The 20,649-nt window shown below is 38.3% G+C and overlaps 2 protein-coding genes across 15 annotated transcripts in view; both read right to left on the bottom strand.

The window, feature by feature from the left end:
* LOC110519964 (cell division cycle protein 16 homolog) overlaps positions 1-11,435 on the bottom strand; it is a 28,160-nt gene extending 16,725 nt beyond the window's left edge. For 2 of the 9 annotated variants that reach the window (XM_036974082.1, XM_036974084.1), the window contains exons 1-8: positions 9,726-9,901; positions 8,633-8,687; positions 8,414-8,511; positions 6,781-6,819; positions 5,203-5,337; positions 4,610-4,769; positions 597-691; positions 53-186 (exon numbers count right to left, since the gene is read on the bottom strand). In XM_036974082.1, coding sequence (XP_036829977.1) covers positions 53-186; positions 597-691; positions 4,610-4,769; positions 5,203-5,337; positions 6,781-6,819; positions 8,414-8,511; positions 8,633-8,687; positions 9,726-9,773 — 764 coding nt within the window. In that variant the 5' untranslated portion in view covers positions 9,774-9,901. The other 7 variants (XM_036974081.1, XM_036974083.1, XM_036974089.1 and 4 more) reach the window with 6 other exon arrangements.
* Positions 11,436-15,459: 4,024 nt separating this feature from the next.
* Positions 15,460-18,684, bottom strand: LOC110519963 (uncharacterized protein CFAP97D2). 6 transcript variants are annotated; one of them, XM_021596879.2, is made up of 5 exons: positions 18,301-18,684; positions 17,999-18,079; positions 17,641-17,759; positions 16,515-16,698; positions 15,460-15,978 (listed from the first exon to the last, which is right to left on the bottom strand). In XM_021596879.2, exons 1-4 carry the CDS (start codon positions 18,394-18,396, stop codon positions 16,518-16,520), a joined length of 477 nt encoding a protein of 158 aa, XP_021452554.2. In that variant the 5' UTR covers positions 18,397-18,684; the 3' UTR covers positions 15,460-15,978; positions 16,515-16,517. The 6 variants fall into 6 exon arrangements, with proteins under 6 accessions (XP_021452554.2, XP_021452552.2, XP_021452556.2 ...); XM_021596877.2 differs by having other exon boundaries at positions 16,515-16,619; XM_021596881.2 differs by having other exon boundaries at positions 17,641-17,753.
* Between the last annotated feature and the right edge of the window lie 1,965 nt (positions 18,685-20,649).

Here is a 20,649-nt window from a genome sequence, read left to right as displayed (position 1 = left end):
CAATTTGTAGTAAAAAGGTTAAGGTGGGCCAGCGGTTAGTTACCAAACTTACATGGAAGTGAGTTTGTAGCACATTTTGAAGTCACAGTTGTAATAATGCCTCTCAGCAAGGGAGACCACCACGTCCAAATTGTCCTGGAGACCGTTGACCATCTCTGGGACCACCATATCACTGGGTTTGTTATACTGAGGGAAGGAAAGAGGAAAGGATGGATGGAGAAAAAAAAGTGGAGAAAGGGAGGGGGAAACAAATGTGAAATTGGAACAAAAGCACCATCAACTCTAATTTGAGACAAATGACCACGTAACTTTAGTAAAATCAGAGAGAACATTTCTGGGTTGTTGTTATCGGCATTGTTAGGGGCAACTGTAGACAACCAATATTAACCAAATATGAGTGATTGTAATATTTAGAAAATAATCATATGGTTCATTCTGTAGGGCAAAATCCAAAGTGACATGATGACCTGTGTATTCCAACAAAGAAACACAACATAGTGATCAACATAGCACATGACAAATGTAAAATACTGAAACTTAACATAGGAATCTGAACTCAACTGATGTCCTGACATGGAGGATAACAGTGGACGTACCTTCTTCAATTTATTCTCAAACAGGAAGTGAAGTAATTTGTCTTCTTCCTCTGTGCACTGTTGGCTCAAAGGAAGCAAGTCCAGGAAGTCCTTTTCTACAAACACAAAAATGACAAAAGGTCTTCAAAATAAGGGGTTTGGGGAAAAATATAATACATTTACCCTACAGACACATCTATAAACCATTAATGGCATAAAACAAACATACCTATATTTCAGGGATGCAAACTGGTAAGGGCCCAAAAAGGGGCACAGAAACACACACAAAATCTGTATATATTATCAGAGTGGGGTTGTCACAATACCAACATTTTACTAACAATGTGATACCAGGCCAAGGCCCATGGGGGCCCAAGAAGCAAAAAAAAAAGTTATCAATAAAAAATTAAAAAATATATAAATCACACACAAATGCCCAAAAGTTTTAGAACACCCTCATTTTTCCAGTTTTGAAATTTAAGCAGTTCAAGTCCAATGAATAACCTGAAATGGTACAAAGATAAGCAGTAAGCTGCCAGAGGTTAATACATTTTAAAAAGTTTAGGTTACAGAAAAACAATGTACAGCTGTTCTGCAGCAATTGAAGTAAATTAAGCCTTGAAAGTTGATGCTAACAATTCCTACAGGTGTCCCAACTTTTGTTGACTACTTACAAAACCTATGTCTGTATAAAAGCAGTGTTGGAACAGACTGTGTTCCTACTAGTGGTCGACCGATTATGATTTTTCAACGCCGATACCGATTATTGGAGGACCAAAAAAGCCGTTACCGATTAAAATCGGCCAATTTTTTAAATTTATTTGTAATAATGACAATTACAAGAATACTGAATGAACTCTTATTTTAACTTAATATAATACATACAAAAAAATCAATTTATCCTCAAATAAACAATGAAACATGTTCAACTTTGTTTAAATAATGCAACAAAAAAAAAGTGTTGGAGAAGAAAGTAAAAGTGCAATATGTGCCATGTAAGAAAGCTAACGTTTAAGTTCCTTGCTCAGAACATGAGAACATATGAAAGCTGGTGGTTCCTTTTAAAATTAGTCTTCAATATTCCCAGGTAAGAAGTTTTAGGTTGTAGTTATTATAGGATATATAGGACTATTTCTCTATACGATTTGTCTTTCATATACCTTTGACTATTGGATGTTCTTATAGGCACTTTAGTATTGCCAGTGTAACAGTATAAGCTTCCGTCCCTCACCTCGCCCCTACCTGGGCTCGAACCAGGAACACAACAGCAGCCACCCTGGAAGCAGCGTTACCCATGCAGGGCAAGGGGAACAACTACTCCAAGTCTCAGAGCAAGTGACATTTGAAGCATTGCGAAGAGCTGCTGGCAAAACGCACTAAAGTGCTGTTTGAATGAGTGCTTACGAGCCTGCTGGTGCCTACCATCGCTCAGTCAGACTGCTCTATCAAATCATACTTAATTATAACATAACACACAGAAATACGAACCTTAGGTCATTAATTTGGTCGAATCCGGAAACAATAAACGGTTTGTTTTCGAAATTATAGTTTCAGTGAAATACGGAACCGGTCCGTATTTTATCTAATGGATGGCATCCCTAAGTCTAAATATTGCTGTTACATTGCACAACCTTCAATGTCATAATTACGTAAAATTCTGGCAAATTAGTTCGCAATGAGCCAGGCAGCCCAAACTGTTGCATATACCCTGACTCTGCGTGCAATGAACACAAGAGAAGTGACAATTTCACCTGGTTAAGATTGCCTGCTAACCTTTCTTTTAGCTAAAAATGCAGGTTTAAAAATATATACTTCCGTGTAAGAAAGGCATTGATGTTTATGGTTAGGTACACGTTGGAGCAACTAGTCCTTTTTCGCGAATGCACACCGTATCGATTATATGCAACGCAGGACACGCTAGATAAACTAGTAATATCATCAACCATGTGTAGTTATAACTAGTGATTATGATTGATTGATTGTTTTTTATAAGATAAGTTCAATGCTAGCTAGCAACTTACCTTGGCTTCTTACTACATTCGCTTAACAGGCAGGCTCCTCATGAGGCAGGTGGTTAGAGCGTTGGACTAGTTAACTGTAAGGTTGCAAGATTGAATCCCTGAGCTGACAAGGTAAAAGTCTGTCGTTTTGCCCCTGAACAAGGCAGTTAACCCACCGTTCCTAGGCCGTCATTGAAAATAAGAATGTGTTCTTAATGGACTTGCCTCGTTAAATAAAGTTGTTAAAAAAAATCTAATTAAAAAAATAAGGCAAAATCGGCATCCAAAAATACTTATTTTTGATTGTTAAGAAAACTTGAAAATCGGCCCTAATTAAATCGGCCATTCCGATTAATCGGTCGACCTCTAGTTACTACATACACCCTCTTAAGCATTATTTGGACAGTATTGTTTGAGATTTAACAGCTTGCATGATAGGTGGCTCACAGTGCAACAGCTTCAAGCACAGCTTAACACTGGTCGAAGCAAGCAACTGTATTTACATTTATTTAACTAGGCAAGTCGGTTACAGAACCTCTTAAGGATCCGGCCCTTTTCCCCCAATTTTTTGCTTAAAATGAAATACCAAAATCTAACTGCCTATAGCTAAGGCCCTGAAGTAATGATATGCATATTCGTGGTACCATTTGAAAGAAAAAAAACTTTGTGGAAATGTAAAAGGAATGTAGGAGAATATAACAATAGATCTGGCAAAAGATAAGAAAAAAAACACATTATTTTGTATTTTTTTTGTACCATCATCTTTGAAATGCAAGAGAAAGGCCATAATGTATTATTCCAGCCCAGGTGAAATTTTGATTTTGGCCACTAGATGGCAGTATGTGCAACGTTTAAGACTGATCCAATGAACCATTGCATTTCTGTTAATTTTTGTCTCAAGACTGCCCAAATGTTCCTAATTAATAACTTTTCATGTTCAAAATTATGTACTCTCCAACAATAGCATGGTATTCATTCACTGTAATAGCTACTGTAAATTGGACAGTGCAGTTAGATTAACAAGAATTTAAGCTTTCTGCCAATATCAGATATGTCTATGTCCTGGGAAATTCTCTTGTTACTTAGAACTTCATGCTAATCGCATTAGCCTACATTTGCTCAACCGTCCCTAGGACGGGACACCGATCCCGAAGAAGTTTTAAGAACAAATTCAACCCAGCCAAACCTCAACTACGCTGGGCCAATTGTGCAAAGCACTATGGGACTCCAATCACGGCCGATTGTGATACAGCCTGGCATCGAACCAGGGTCTGTAGTGACACCTCTAGCACTGAGATGCAGTGCCTTAGGGCTCCCGAGTGGCGCAGCTGTCTTAGTCTCAACTGTGAAGAGAAGACTTCGAGCTGCAAGTTTGACAGGTCAAGTTGCAGTAAGGAAGCCATTGCTAAGATGGCAAAATAAGAAAAAGAGGCTTGCCTGGGCCATGATGCACTGCCAGTGGACTACTGAAGACTGGACGGTGTTCTGGAACTATTAATCAAAATCTTTGGTTCATCATGCAGGGTTTTTGCACGCCATATTGTGGGCGAAAGGATGGTTCCACATGGAGGAGGAAGCGTGGATCCAGAGTCGGTGACTGGCACAGAGTGGGTGGCACCTAGAACCAAAATGTCTAACACATCATTTTGCAGCACCATGCAATGCCCTCTGGTGTACGCCTAGTTGTCAGGGGTTCATCCTACAGCAAGATAATGCACCAAAACATACCTCCAGGCTGTCAGAACTACCTTAGAAGAAAATAACAACATGGTAGGCTTCAAATCATGGAATAGCCAGCACAGTCTCCGGATTTAAACCCCATCGAGCTAGCGGTTTTTTTTTTCTGACAGATCTACACGATTCCAGTGGAGGACCTACATTTTGAGATCAAAACTGCAAATATCTCCAAAAAGGGACAAGTTCGCATCCCTGTACATTACTTCTGATGCACACGTGCAAAAAACGTTACTCTTATTTTTTGATTCGACAGTCCCCTTAAGTCTGTTTCTGTTCCAAGTCTTGCTCTGGCCTCACCTTCCTGAGCAGTCAGCATGTGGTGGGACGTTAGAAGGTCGAAGGCTTCAAAGCAGTACACATCCAGTTTCAAGGCCTCTTTGTAGCTGGACGTGGCCAGAGGCCGGTTGTCCATGGCATCATAGATCTTCCCCCGCAACAGGCAGATGGAACTGTTGATCTGAAAAAGAAAGACGTTAAAGGGACCACAAGGGGTCAGAACCACTAAAGCAGCATCAGTCGGAAAACTCGAGAGGACTCTGACATTCAAAAAAAGACCCACACATGAGTTTTGTATGAATATGGCAGGTGATGTGGCTACCGGATGAATGACAGGACCCCTTTAATAATATGATGGTGAGAATGACAAAAGGACATTATTATAGCTTAGAAAGGAACAAAATCATAAAAATTCAGCCAAAGGGTCTTTGACATGGCAACATGGTATTCAATCTCTGCCTCAGTCACCTACAGTACAGTATCTAACTAGTTAACCTGTAATCACAACACCATAAATATGAAGAGACTGGAAAATCCCATTGAAAGACCACAAACGTGGTATTACAGGGCCACAAAAATACATGGGACCCTATTATGTCAAAGCTGAGACTCACAGAGGCAGGGGTCATCTCCCAGTCTGACTCTTGTATCCTGTTCTCCTCTTTGACACTCCGGTCCAGCAGCTTCTTGCTGGTTGGCTCCTCCATGTCCAGGATGTCTAAGGCCTGCTGGAACTCTTTGGCAGCATACTGCACAAGTCACAAACACTAGGTTAGTGCTTCCAATGTCGCAGCTCAGTTAAGAGTATGGTGTTGGGAAATTGAGGGTTGTGGGTTTTTGTACCTGAATGTAAAAATATTCAAGAGATAAAGTGCTTTAAAGTTGACCCATTTTGCATACCATGAGACATTAACGGTTGAGATTGATACCATTTAAAAGCATACAAAACAGGGTTGTGAAACCATTTTCTTTCTAGAATTTTTCTATACATTTTTTGATTATCCAAAAATGTGTAAACCCCAATGCATGTTGTAGCTTAGATTATTTTACATCTGAGGTTTGTTGTGCCCGCCATCGGTTGAGACATAACAGGCTATTGAATACAGGGTGTCATGTTTTGGCTGATAAATGTACAACCATTTTAAATTTTAAACGATACCACAAAGACACTTGGAGGTCCACACATCAGAGAATGTTGATTTGAATAGGAATCTGTTGTTTTACTGTTTTACTGTTCATTGGAAACCTATTGAAATCATAGAAATAGATAATAGAATAGACATAACCATTTAAGTTGACATTGGACGGAAAGTGGACCGGTGGCCAGAATTTAAAATGTCACTTAAAATGTACATTTTTCAATAAGAGACACAGGAAAGGAATGCGTATTTGGTTGATAATTAATCCATGAGGTGCTCTTTGATCATGGGATGAAATACTACAGAACAAAGTTGATGCTGCATAGTATTTTTTTTATTCCTGCTATGCATAAGCTGGAAAACAATAAAGGCTTTCTCATTTAGCCACTACATGAGAGTGCCTTGATTACTTCTGGAAGTTTGTTTGCACAAAGGCTTTTCCAGCATTATTTACTATCCAGCATCAACTTATTTTTGTTCTATTCAAGTTCAGTAAAATTGCAGTGATCTGAAGGGATAGGTCCATTCTATTCATTATATTTCTATGATAAAAATAACATGAGCATGTTGTGTCTCAACCAATGGCGGCACAACATAAAAACCTCTGATGATGTAAAATAGGGTCTAAGCTATAACATACGAGAATATGAAAAAAATCTTAGTTTACGCAATTTTAGATCCTTTGCGGTAATTGTTAAAATACACTTTAATAAATTAGAAAATAGTTAGACAACTGTGTGTAAGGTTTCAAATAATATCAAAGTCAAATGTTTATGTTTTTCAGCAATGAAGACATGTCTCACAATATGGTGGGGTATGCAAAATGCATCAACTTTGAACACCTTTATCTTCTAAATGTTTTGGCATAAAGGTCCAAGAAGTCACGTTCTGACCACTCATTTCATGGGCAAACATGTTTGAAAAGAAAATATATGTTTAAATCAAAAGGGATACTGTAGAAAAGTAATTGAATTTAAGTGGATTGACCCTTGGGATCGTGGAGTTTGAACAGGTATATTTCATCACAAGAAGTAGCCTAAGATTAATACTCACGTGGCACCTAGCAGCAAGATATTGACAAGCGCCATACAACTGAAATGAAAGATAAATATTAGGAACAAGCTGACTGACAACAATTTTTCAGATTGGAGGTCGACCGATTGTGATTTTTTTCAACGCCGATATCGATTATTGGAGGACCAAAAAACCCAAAATAAAGGAAAATTACTACAATACTGAATGAACACTTATTTTAACTTAATACAGCAATAAAATCAATTTAGCCTCAAGTAAATAATTAAACATGTTCAATTTGGTTTAAATAATGCAAAAACAAAGTGTTGGAGAAGAAAGTAAAAGTTACTTGCTCAAAACATGAGAACATATGAAAGCTGGTGGTTCCTTTTAACATGAGTCTTCAATATTCCCAACTTTTAGGTAGTAATTATTATAGGAATTATAGGACTATTTCCCTCTATACCATTTGTATTTCATTAACCTTTGACGATTGGATGTTCTTATAGGCACTTTAGTATCGTCAGTGTAACAGTATAGACTCTGTCCCTCTCCTCGCTCCTCCCTGGGCTCGAACCAGCAACACAACAACAACAGCCACCATCGAAGCAGCGTTACCCATGCAGAGCAAGGGGATCAACTACTAGAAGGCTCAGAGTGAGTGACGTTTGAAACGCTATTAGCGCGCGCTAACTAGCTAGCCATTTCACTTCGGTTACACCAGCCTCATCTCGGGAGTTGATAGGCTTGAAGTCATAAACAGCACAATGAAGAGCTGCTGGCAAAACGCACTAAAGTGCTGTTTGAATGAATGTTTACGCGCCTGCTTCTGCCTACCACCGCTCAGTCAGATACTTGTATGCTCAGTCAGATTATATGCAACGCAGGACACGCTAGATAATATCTAGTAATATCGTCAACCATGTGTAGTTAACTAGTGATTATGATTGTTTTTTATAAGATAAGTTTAATGCTAACTAGCAACTTACCTTGGCTTACTGCATTCGCGTAACAGGCAGTAACCTTGTAGAGTGCAACGAGAGAGAGGCAGGTCGTTATTGCGTTGGACTAGTTAACTATAAGGTTGCAAGATTGGAGCCCCCGAGCTGACAAGGTGAAAATCTGTCGTTTTGCCCCTGAACAAGGCAGTTAACCGACTGTTCCTAGGTCGTTATTGAAAATAAGAATGTGTTCTTAACTGACTTGCCTAGTTAAATAAAAGGTATAAAAATAAAAGTAAAAATAATAATAAATATTTTTTTTTTTTTTTTATTAAAAAAAAGGCAAATTGGCACCCAAAAATACCGATTTCCGATGGTTATGAAAACTTGAAATTGGCCCTAATTAATCGGCCATTCCGATTAATCGGTCGAGCTCTAGTTCAGATCACCAAGGACATGCCGCACACCCAGTACAATGCTTCTTCTATCAAAAATATCAAAGGCATACTCTGGATGGCACAAAGAAATGAAAGCTACATAGAAGAGTAACGTATAGACTGGACAGACTCATAATGACAAGTCAGAATATGCAGAGTATCCAACATGTCATTAGTCCTTCTGCATGCTAGTGCATGAGGGCCCCTCAGTGAGACGTGTAGAACAGGGAGGCACCCAAACTACCTGCATGCCCAATTGCAACAAATTGGGGGAAGCCAACCAGGTGGTCTTACCTTATCTAGTTTACGTGAGCGGAGGGCATGGGAGGCTCTATGGTACTGAGAGGTGAGGTAAAGGCACTGTGCTAGCCAGTAGATATCCTGGGGGTCTTCTGCAAGGACAGGAAAAAGGCATCACCTCCGTTAGATACCCTACCAACTAACATTTTATACTAACTAGCCAGATGAACACAAAACATTTGTTACATCTCATCAATCAGAAAGATCACTCACCATGTGACAGGGATGCAATCTTATCTGCCCAAAATAGAGCACTTTGATACTGTTGCTGCAAACAAAACAGACAGGGAAGGCAGCATGAAACCAAACATTCTGAATGTGTTTACTACAAGTATGAAACTGACACTGTCAGGGGCTGTCAACACTCACTGAAACAAGTTAGCTAGCCCTGATATAATGTTGCTAACCTCCAAGTACATTGTAGCTAGCTCAAGCCACTGACTTAGTAGCAAGCACAAGCAGGGTGGCTAACTAGCTACTAGCTAATTCATAAAAGGTAATGTTAATTGACTGATATCTCAGAACAAAACATATTAGATCTCCCAAACCTGTGTTAAGCTCAGACCTTATTTTCAGCATTTATCCCAAACCCCCATAGGAATAGCCAAACGAACCAGAGGTTACTCATTTCCGTTTTTTAGGACTACAACACAGATCGAACAATGAGCCGCATAAATCTGAAGCATCCGGTTGGCATTTCCACTCACCACCAAATATGGTGATGGCAGGAAGCCCAGTGGCTGGCAGTTTGGTGAAAATGGAGCGAGATGGATTTTGTCCAACATTCTGCACATTTTATCATTGATTAAACATTTGATCTCAGTACAGTTTCCTGTTCTCCAAACTAGAATGTTACAAAGAGTGTGGACTACGTTTTGTAGACTTTACCAAACACATTTTGTAAATTGCGTTGTTTAGAAGTACTATGGCGAATTGAGTTATTGCACACCCTCGCTTGGCGTTCCTTAACGCAAATAAATGCTAGAAAGCGCCAGTAGGACCTCGCTATGCCCACTATGATTAATTTACACCTGTTGGAAATCCAGGTAAATATTGGGTTACTTTCTCTTTTTTTATCGACAACAAGTTGGCAAGTTCTATTTACATTATGCTATCGCAAATATAACCTTACACAGCTGGATAACGTTCCTGTAGACTTGTCATTCTGAACAGTACCTAGCCCATTTACTTAGCTAGCAGGAGCAATACATTTTTTCCAATCTGACAGCGGTAACCTAATTTAGCTATCTAACGTTAGCTACCTCGATTCTTATCAAGACCTAGTCTAGGTAGCTACATTTCTTACCTGATCAATGTAGTGTCGTACACGTTTTCGAAGTCTGTCGAGATTCATTGTAATTGTCCAAATGCTTTTTACAAATCAAAGCGTATCATTATCATGTGAAAATGTACTCCCTAGTAGTAGCTAGCTACGCGGCTTCTTCTGCAGCAGCAGTGTCACTTAAACTCCGCAAGGAAACTCGGGCCTTTGATTAAGGGTTCCGGTCATTTCACAGAAAATAAAATGCTATGAATAGTTTAATTGCGGCGGAGAACATTTGACAATAGTTAACTACATGATAGATATAGCCAATTAAAATGTGTATTTATATTTGTAGAAAATGAGGCGAAACCCTTATCTGTATTATAACTACAGGTAAAGAAAAATGTTCACCCACTTGTAATGTTATTGTTTTTGTGCATCTCTGAGTGATGTCCTATCGAAGGTATATGAGTTAAATAGATATACAGTAATTATTTCATATTTAAAGTGCTCAGGATGTAAAGGAAATTAACGATTCATTTTTTAAAAACTTTTTCCTGACAAATAAGTGCAGTCTTTTTTTCAGCATAACACCGATATGAATTCAAGTTGTAAACCTTTTCAAACTAACTTCTTCAAGCATTAACCAGACAATCTGTATATTTCTCAGTTCACCATGTAACAATTCACTCCGCTCCCCGTTCAGTGATGATGCTGTCCAAAATGGTGATTATTGAAGCCATTCCCGATTTGCCCTCCAAGGGTTCGGCAATTACCCATTAGCTGAAGAGGTCAATCATGGTTAGGGCATATTGGTTACCAGCTTGTTAGAGTCGCGGTTCTCTTTTCATGCCTGTAACTTCGATAGGATGCCCGCGTTTTCATGTTTCATGTATCGACCTTATAGAATGTGAAAACATGGTACATTAGATATAACTAAGGCAAACATTCATCTTAATTTATAATAACTGCAATAGCACCGTTTTTTTTTAAATTGTTGTTTGGGTCCTGGATGCTGATTGGTTGATAGTAGGGAGTTATAGCGCCACAATCTCCATATATTCCGTGGGTAATGCCTGTTAACAATTAAATTAAATGTATCAATTTGCAGCCAGTGTCCCACAGCCCATCCAGTCAATTTATAAACTTAATATCCCCTGAAAAAAAGGTGTCTAGACAATATTTCTTCCACATGCTACCAGCCTAGCATTTGGTTTGGTACAGCAGCGGTTAATATAAACCTTGATGTGTGCCTATCCAACCTATGCAAAACGTTGCTGTTTTTTGTTAGTCATCTCCACAGTGCCATGCAGAAATGAACGTCACGAGACTGACAGCTTCTCTGAACCCGGAAAAATAATTTATCAGGAATCATTATTATAGTGGATATAGTCTGAGAATTGGCAATATAAACATTGTTAAACAAATGAAATTAATGCAGTTTGCTGTTATTTCAACTGCTTGATGTGATTGTGTTACGCTGTAAACACGGAATTCCCGCGATATGGGAGAAGTAACGTTAGCGTGTGATTACTTGTGAGTGAGGAAGATAGAATGTTAGCACTTACCTAGTAGATCGTTTCCTTCAGCAGATGTTCCCAGGTACTGTTTTCAGATAGCAGTCTTGAACAAATATATGTGCTATCATCGAAAAAGTAGAGCCAAGTCTTTGCAATTGCAAAAAACCTCCTCACATCAACCCTCAGCACTTAGACGCGCGAGTCCGGATTGGCAAAATGTAGCAAATGCACACACCCACAGGTGGGGCTCATTTTTAGCAACAAAAAAAAATATTGTAAACATTTTTCTGCTCTCTTGCGATGCAATGCAACTAGGTTGCAGGCAATGTTTTGGTGGTGACACACCTTGATAAAGTGACCAGATTTGAGAGAAAAAATTAAATGGGGTCCATTTTGTTTAAAGAGATTCTCTGGAAATGTTGTATACTTTTTAGCCATGCAGTACTTCTGAAAGTAGCACTCATGACCAGAAGTGGTCCACGAAAATTGCATACTATGTCACATATGTGCAGATATGTGCAAAAAAATAATAATAATCTCACCCATCGACACACAATAACCCTTAATGACAAAGTGAAAACATAATTGTTAGTTAGTTGTTTATCATTGCTAGATAGCCATTTAAGTCATTTAAGTCTTACCATAGATTTTCAAGCCGATTTAATAAAATATGTTAACTAGGCCACTCAGGAACATTCAATATCGTCTTGGTAAGCAACTCCAGTTTATACATTTGGCCTTGTGCATTGGGTTTTTGTCTGGCTGAAAGGTGAATTTGTTTCCCAGTGTCCATTGGAAAGCAGCCAGAACCAGGTTTGCTCTAAGATTTAGCCAGAGCTTAGGTCTATTCAGTTTATTTTTATCCTAAACAATACTCTCTAGTACTTGCTAATGACAAGCATACCCATCACATGATGCAGCCACCACCATGCTTAAATTTGTTGTACTTAGTGATGTGTAATGTTGGATTTGCCCCAAACATAATGCTTTGTATTCAAGACAAAGTTAATTTATTTTCCACATTTTCTGCAGTTTCACTATAGTGCCTTGTTAAAAATAGGATGTATGTTTTGGATATTTTTATTCTGTAAAGGCTTCCTTCATTTCACTCTGTTATTTAGATTAGTATTGTGGATTAACTACAATGTTGTTGATCCTGCCTCAGTTTTTTCCTATCACAGCCATTAAACTCCGTAACTGTTTTAAAGTCACTATTGAGGGAATCCCTGAGCGGTTTACATCCTCTCCGTCAACTGAGTTAGGAAGGCTGCATGTCTTTTTGTAGTGACTGGGTGTATTGATACACCATACAAAGTGTAATGCATAACTTCACCATGCTCAAAGGGATATTCAAAATCAGCTTTTATTTTTATTTTTACCCATCGAGCAATAGGTGCCCTTCTTTGAGAGGCATTGGAAAACCTCCCTGGTCTTCGTGGTTGAATCTGTGTTTAACATTCACTGCTCGACTGAGGGCACTTACAGATAATTGTATGTGTGGGGTAGAGGGATGAGGTAGTCATTCAAAAATCCTGTTAAACACTATTATTGCACACAGAGTGAGACTATGCAATTTATGTGACTTGTTAAGCACATTTTTAATCCTGAACTTATTTAAGCTTGCCATAGCAAAGGGGTAGAATACCTATTGATTCAAAACGTTTCAGCTTTAAATTTGTAAAAACTTTTTTTTTTAACTAAATTCCACTTTTCCACTTTGACATTATAGGGTATATTACCAGTGACACATCTCATTTTTAATTCAGGCTGTACCTGTATAAATTGCTTAATAAAGGAAACCCTGAAACATTCAACAAACAAAAATTGACTAGTGGTTCTAAAAGGTCATGAAATTAACTTAAAAATTATATACATGTATAATATACCAACTTTGAAAGCACCAGCTACAACTATTGTAAAAAAAATAAACATGTGTCATTGACATTACAATTTTGGAAGCTTAGCCATAGAATTCCATGTAGTGGGGCAGCTATGTTTTTGGATTGTAACTTTGGTGATAGAGGCAGCACATTTTACACACACAGCTAGAACAAGGTTTTAAAAAGATTTGTAGATACAGGGCAGTCACATAATTCATGTATTAACCCCACAGAAGCCTTTTTCTAATATGGCAGCCAAACACCTCAATGGCATCTTAAATATCTTAAAATGTTCATAGTGATGTAGGATACTCAACCAAATGAGCCAGGTGTGTCAGATACACACTACCAGTCAAAAGTTTGTACACACCTACTCATTCAAGGGTTTTACTTTATTTTTTACTATTTTCTACATTGTAGAATAATAGTGAAGACATCAAAACTATGAAGAACACATATGGAATCATATAGTAACCAAAGAAGTGTTTAACAAATCAAAATATATTTAAGATGAGATTCTTCAAAGTAGTCACCCTTTGACTTGATGACAGCTTTAAACACTCTTGGCATTCTCTCAACCAGCTTCATGAAGTAGTCACATTAAATGCATTTCAATTAACAGGTGTCCCATGTTAAAAGTTAATTTGTGGAATTTCTTTCCATCTTAATCCGTTTGAGCCAATCAGTTGTGTTGTGACGAGGTTGGGGTGGTATACAGAACGAGGTTGGGGTGGTATACAGAAGATAGCCCTATTTGGTAAAATACCAAGTCCACCAAGGCAAGAACAGCTCAAATAAGCAAAGAGAAATGACAGTCCATCATTATTTTTAGACATGAAGGTCTGTCAATTCGGGAAAATGTGAAGTACTATGAAAGTTTCATCAGGTGCAGGTGCAAAAACCATCAAACACTATGTTGAAACTGGCTCTCATGAGGACCGCCACAGGAAATAATCAGCCAGACTTACCTCTGCTGCAGAGGATAAGTTCATTAGAGTTAACTGCACCTCAGATTGCAGCCCAAATAAATGCTTCACAGACACATCTCAACATCAACTGTTCAGAGGAGGCTGCATGAATCAGGCCTTCGTGGTCGAACTGCTGCAAAGAAACCACTACTAAAGGACACCAATAAGAAGAAGAGACTCATTTGGGTGAAGAAACACTAGCAATGGACATTAGACCAGTGGAAATCTGTCCTTTGATCAAATTTACAGTTTTTGGTTCTAACTGCCGTGTCTTAGTGAGACGCAGAGTAGGTGAACAGATAAACTCTGCGTGTGTGGGTCCCACCGTAAAGCATGGAGGAGAAGGTGTGATGATGTTTTGCTGGTGACTGTCAGTGATTTATTTAGAATTCAAGGCACACTTAACCAGCATGGCTGCCACAGCATTCTGCAGCGATACGCCATCCTATCTGGTTTGCACTTAGTCCCACTATCATTTGTTTTTCAACAGGACAATGACCCAACACACCTCCAGGCTGTTTAAGGGCTATTTGACCAAGAAGGAGAGTGATGGAGTACTGCATCAAATGACCTGGCCTCCACAATCACCCGACCTCAACCCAATTGAGATAGTTTGGAATGAGTTGGCCTGCAAAGTTATGGAAAAGTAGCCAACAAGTGCTCAGCATTCCAGGTGAAGTTGGTTGAGAGAATGCCAAGTGTGCAAAGCTGTCAACAAGGCAAAGGGTGGCTACTTTGAAGAATCTAAAATATATTTGGTTTGTTAACTACATGATTCCATATGTGTTATTACAGTTTATGTCTTCACTATTATTCTACAATGTAGAAAATAGTCAAAATAAAGAAAAACTCTTGAATTAGTAAGTGTGTCCAAACTTTTGAATGGTACTGTACAAAGATGTTAAATTATTCACAGAACTTTGGTTAGAATGTGCCCAAAAAGCTGTCAGAATCATCAAGGGGCTGCATAACCTCATGACACAGAGAGGTGCTTACTGTGAGACAGCTTTAGGTACTTTGACACATTTCCAAAATGTTCCCCTTTGACAATGTCTTAACCAATTTCAGGTTGTTATACATTGGTGTTGATATTAAAACAGTAGTTAGCTAACTAACATATTAATACCGTTTACAATTAAAGTTGTTATACAGCTGTACATTGGTGTCGATGAAACATATGTTTTGTATTCTACCTGGTGATAATAGGCTGCATTTGACTTGACCATAGAAATCTAAACCAAAAGATGAACAAATACTGTGGTTTTAGTTGTGCACATGTGGTAGCCTAATTTCATCTCCATGTGAAGTTATGGAAGGCTGCTAATGTCTTTAAAAAAAGGTCAATTTTGTTCTAGCCCAGCTCGTTCACAGGCAACAGTCTTATGATATAATCACTGACGCTTTCCTCTGATTGAACCTTTGTTTTGACAACTATTTATTGTGTAGCTAACATGCATTGTGCATTGATTTCGCATAAAGGTGGCAAAGGCATCTGATCCCAAGACGAGAAGTTATAAATTCCTTTAATACTACAAGCCAGTAATATATTTTCAAATAACATCTGGAGACATTGCAAATGTAAATAATCTACCAAATATACAAATTACTTTACCCCTTCTTAATGTCCTTGTGCTTACACCTATTCTCAGTCTTTGACTTGGGAGTCAGGTCTGTTAATGTGCTTAGTGTGTCAGGTGTGTGAGGGGGTTCAGGTATTGGGGGACTTTCAGATGTAGGACCTTTGGTGTGTCAGATGACTTAGGTGTTTCCTACAGGCCCGCCTCCTCTTCCTGTTGATCAGGTTCTTCCTCACACTCCCCTTTTGCCATTGTGAGTGATGCTGCTGTGTGAGCTCTGTTCCGCATGAAGACTGTCCTTTTCTTCAGTCTCAGTGTTGCTGCTCTTCATTACTGGCCTGGCCTTGTCCCTATAGGATTGGCCTCAAATTATATGCATATTTTAAAAAGGTCCAATGCAGTCGTTTTTATCTGAATATCAAATAATTTATGGGTAACAATATTATATTTTTTAATATTTCTTTCTCTCAAAAATAAACATAAATAGCTTCTTAGCAAAAAGCAATTTCTAAAGCAAGATTTTTGCTAGGACTGTCTGGGCGTAAAACTGAAAACTATCTGTTATTGGCAGAGAGGTTTGGAACTCTTTCTTATTGATCTATTTACAAATTGATCACCTGGTGGTGCCACCAGGCCTGCAAAAACTCCATCCCACCAAAACAGGCAAAAATTTCAGCCAGTCTTTTCAAACAGCTCGTACACTAAAAGGGCATTATCATAATTTCACAATTGAACAGTATTATTCCAATCTCATAGTGTGGAACTACATATAAAACATAGGAACATCACATTTTTGACTGCACTGGGGCTTTAATATACATTTCAATAATGTGTTATGTTTTGAGTAAGATCTGCCAATCGCCTGTATGTGATGCACAGAACTCACCTTTTAGTCACTAACTCTTCGTGGATATCGTGCAATGCTCTCCATGAGCTTGATTGTCTTGAGCCAGTCCTCATGCCAGTCCTTAATGCTGTAGTGAGGCTGGCACTGGGTCAGACGAAGAAGGATCAACTGGTTATCTTTGGTGATACGGAGCAACTCCTGCTGTTGCATCTCTCTGCAGAGACTACCATTCCAAGGGAAAAAAAAGGTTTTCTATTGTGTGTAGGCCATTGAGTAGGTACAGTAGGATGCTAAGTTTGTGAACATGGACATTTTCAGACCTGGTGAAGCCTCCCTGAATTTAAGCATACTACTGCCTCTACCAAAAGGTCTAGACCATTGTGGCACATTTAATGTGCTTGCCCTGTGCAAGCTGAGTGGGTGTTTATATATAGTATTTATATATGACAACTTTTACTTGACTACATTCCTAAAGAAAATATGGTACTTTTTACTCCATACATTTTCCCTGACACCCACATGTACTCGTTACATTTTGAATGCTTAGCAGGACAGAAAAATGCACAGAACATCCCTACTTCCTCTGATTCTCGGACACACTAAACACACATGCTTCGTTTATGAATGATGTTTGGTTATTGGAGGGTACCCCTAGCTTTCCATACATAAAAAAAGAAAATGGTGCCATCTTGGTTGCTTAAAGGACAATTCCACCCCAAAACAATATTTTGGTATTTGTTTCATTTCATTAGTCCATTGTTCACATATTTCCTAAATATGTTACTTTCAAAATACAGATATCATCCCCGTATGATCCATTTTGACTAGCAAAACTTTTTTTGACTATGTCAGCAATAAACTAATGAAACAAATACCAAAATCATTTTTGGGTGGAGTTTTCCTTTAACATAAGGTATTTCAAATTATTTATACTTTTACTTCCGATACTTAAGTATATTTAAAACCAAATATCTTTAGATTTTCACTCAAGTAGTATTTTACTGGGTGACTTTTACAGTCATTTTCTATTACGGCATCTTTACTTTTCTCAAGTATGACAATTGGTTATTTTTTCTACCACTGTTTAGCTGTTACCAATTAATATTGGTGTCAGTAGTGGGATTTAAAGCCACACCCCTGAAGAGACTGGAGGTAAACACTATACCTTTTGTTTTCATAGTCGTTCCTGTTGTCGATGCGACCAGTAGTCCTCATGATGTGAGATATTTTCTCAAGCAGCATATTGTTTTCCCTCTGAATTTTGGACATGCTTTGCTCCTGAAACTTATTAAGGAAATATTAAGAAAGACAAAAACAAGTAAAGCCAACCAAAACAGCAACAACAAAATACAAGGTAACAACTGCTAAGGTTGCAATATGCAACTCAGAATGTTCAAGGAAAGCCTGGGACAGACGCATTGGTAAGCTTTCTCAAAAGACACATTTGCCAGCTCAAAAGTTCAGAAAAAGGACTCTTTGCTGGATACATGGTGAAATGACACGACTTAGAGATCCTTTATCACCTTTTGTTTCTTCATTTTGAGGGCAAGGTGACCATAGGTTTTAGGTGCAGTTGTGTCGATGGTGGGTTTCGCTGATTTGACCTTGACAAAAAAACGACAGTAAAGGTCAACAACACTGGACATTTTTACTCAGCTTGTTTTGTTGGAAGCACAAAAAAGGACAATTGATGACTCAGGAATATGACAATACTTTGAAAAACAACAGCTAATAACAATGTTAAATTAATATTGTCAATATGTTAAGGATACCTCCAACATTGTTGATAGCCTTTGATTTTAGCATCAAAGCAGCTTTTGCTTACCTTTCTCAGATGCATTTCATAGGAGGCCTTGTCCCACTTCTGCTGCAGGTATTTGTTTCCATTGAGAAGCAGTGGCTGGTGCAACAGGTGTTGCATGGCTGCAGTACTTGCACTATTGGTCCCAGTCTACCTCCAGTCAACCTAAGAATTGTCCTACACTGTTACCCCTGCCCTGTGGCCTTCTCTATCTACTGCATATGGAGCTCGCTCGGAGAGATGCAGTCTGTTTTTAGTCTGTTTCCTACAACTTCTGTTAGCTAGTAGAACCACTGTCAACTGCCAAGTACTGTCAACTTACTGTAACCTTCCTCCAGCACAGCACTGCAAGATGCCCCACACACAGCCTTCTCTGCTTTGCTAAAGTCTAGCCACTGCATACACAGCTCAGACAGACTGCAGTCTGTTTTCAGTCATACCCAGGTTGCCATGACAGCAACGGCATAGAGTGGAGATGAATGAATGTCTTCAAACACTCTAATTGCTTAACAAGTTCCACAAAGGGAGGGCGAGGCATTAGCGGATGAGATAAATGGTGTGTCGAGAACCTGTTGAAAGAGTGAGAATATAAACGTCTTCTTGAGCCTTGAGAAGTGATTCTCCACAAAAATGTTTTTTTTTAAATCTTAATTTCAAATCTTCTATTAAATGGTTATGATATAATACAGAAAGTATAAAAATCCTACTCTGTCTGTGGGCAGAAATGCATCGTGGTCTATCTATATTTCTCCCTAATATAGAGACGGTCCTTTTTAGTGTTATGACCTTGGATTCAGACCCGAACAGCCAACATATCTATCGTTTGAAATACTTGAAGTGTGCTTGATTTTGCTTGTCAGGTACAATGGAACCAATGGAATAGTGCAAAAACTGCATTTATACTCAAGTATTTCAAATATTGGAGATACATATATTATATATATTATTCAACCCATTTCTGCTTGGCTTTTCTGTGTCGTGCAAGTATGCAGCAAGTGGGCTGCCAGCAAGGCCAAGATATTACCAGTTTAATGTCATAACATCTTTCAACACCAAAATTTGAATTTTCAGAATGTTCACTTTGAAGTTATTGTTACGGACCCATTTTTAAACTCACTCTTATAAATCAAAACAAGACTGCATCGTTTTCATGTAGTTTTCTACTGAAGAGCAACAATTAATACCCTTAGTAACAGTTACCTGGAAACTAACATTGCACCAACACTCCCCAGTAAACAAAGCCAATTTACAAAAGCCTCCCAGGGAGATATTGATGTCATAAATCACAGATCAAATCTTGATTTTAAACTTAACTTTACTGCTTTAGACTTCTAATTAAGGGGCAATATCTGGCCAAAACACATGGCATTATTTTAAAATAAAATAATTGTGGTGAAGTGGTGCATTTATGGAAACACTTTCTATGAAGGCCATATGCATAATGCCAGCAATTATGAAGCACTATGTTGCTGTATATTATAAGTGATTATGATTTTTATGCAGAATTATAAGTCTTTACGTGCGTCTATATAGCTCTGCTTTTACTGCATGATTACTCTAAAGTGCATTATGAGTACATGTATAATGTATTATGCATATAGGCTTCATAGAAAGTTTTACCGAAATGGTAAATGGGCTGATGCTCTGATTTCTGAATGTAGACATTGCTAAAACGTTTCATTAAGGCTCAGAAATTAGCTGTCATGAATGGACTTTTACAGCACAGCACCTCCACCTGCCTGTCAAAAGTGGAACTTTGTACTGTTCTTTAGATGAAAATCTGTCAAACCAGAGCCAAATATGAATACATTTATTTATTTGACAAATGTAAAATACAGAGAGTTGTCTCAGCCGAATACAATAATACACACATTCAAAACACGAAGTCAACAGACTTATTTCCATTGGCGCTGTTTAAAACAACTTCAGTTCACTGGCATGGCATAAAAGTTACTTTAAAATATCATGAAAGTGAAAATATACTTGAGCATTAGAAATATAAAAGTCAACCACAAGTGTGTATCAGATGTATAATTTAAATAATGGATGTATAACATAAAATACTAGTGATATGACATTGTCATGTCAGAAGTTTCACCAGGTCACTTTGTAGATGCTCAGTGAACATATCAAAAAGATGAGGGATATCCCTTGAGATTCTCCTCCACAGCTAAACATTTGGGCACGCCAAGGAAAATGTTTGAAAACATTTTACAACAGGAAGCGAAAATTTACATTTCTTATTAGAAGTCTAGGACACCCACCAGGGCCAATTAATTATCCCTCCATCGCAGCATTACACTGCTGAAGGAGCCCTCATTAATGAATTATGCGCAGTAAAATGTTTCCCATCTAATTTGTTGCTTAGTTGTG

The sequence above is a fragment of the Oncorhynchus mykiss genome, chromosome 3, assembly GCF_013265735.2.
Source record: "Oncorhynchus mykiss isolate Arlee chromosome 3, USDA_OmykA_1.1, whole genome shotgun sequence".
Lineage (NCBI taxonomy): Eukaryota > Metazoa > Chordata > Actinopteri > Salmoniformes > Salmonidae > Oncorhynchus > Oncorhynchus mykiss.
The sequence above is the reverse complement of the archived record's forward strand: the minus strand, read 5'-3'. Positions and strand labels throughout refer to the sequence as shown.

Bases quoted from the DNA above. Each gene is read 5' to 3' on its own strand.
- LOC110519963 (XM_021596877.2), bottom strand. From the start codon at position 18,396: ATGCAACACCTGTTGCACCAGCCACTGCTTCTCAATGGAAACAAATAC. The intron at 18,080-18,300 runs GTAAGCAAAAGC...TTTTTTGTCAAG, and splicing joins ATGAAATGCATCTGAGAAAG to GTCAAATCAGCGAAACCCAC. The intron at 15,979-16,514 runs GTGAGTTCTGTG...CCAATCCTATAG, and splicing joins GAAGAGTTAGTGACTAAAAG to GGACAAGGCCAGGCCAGTAA.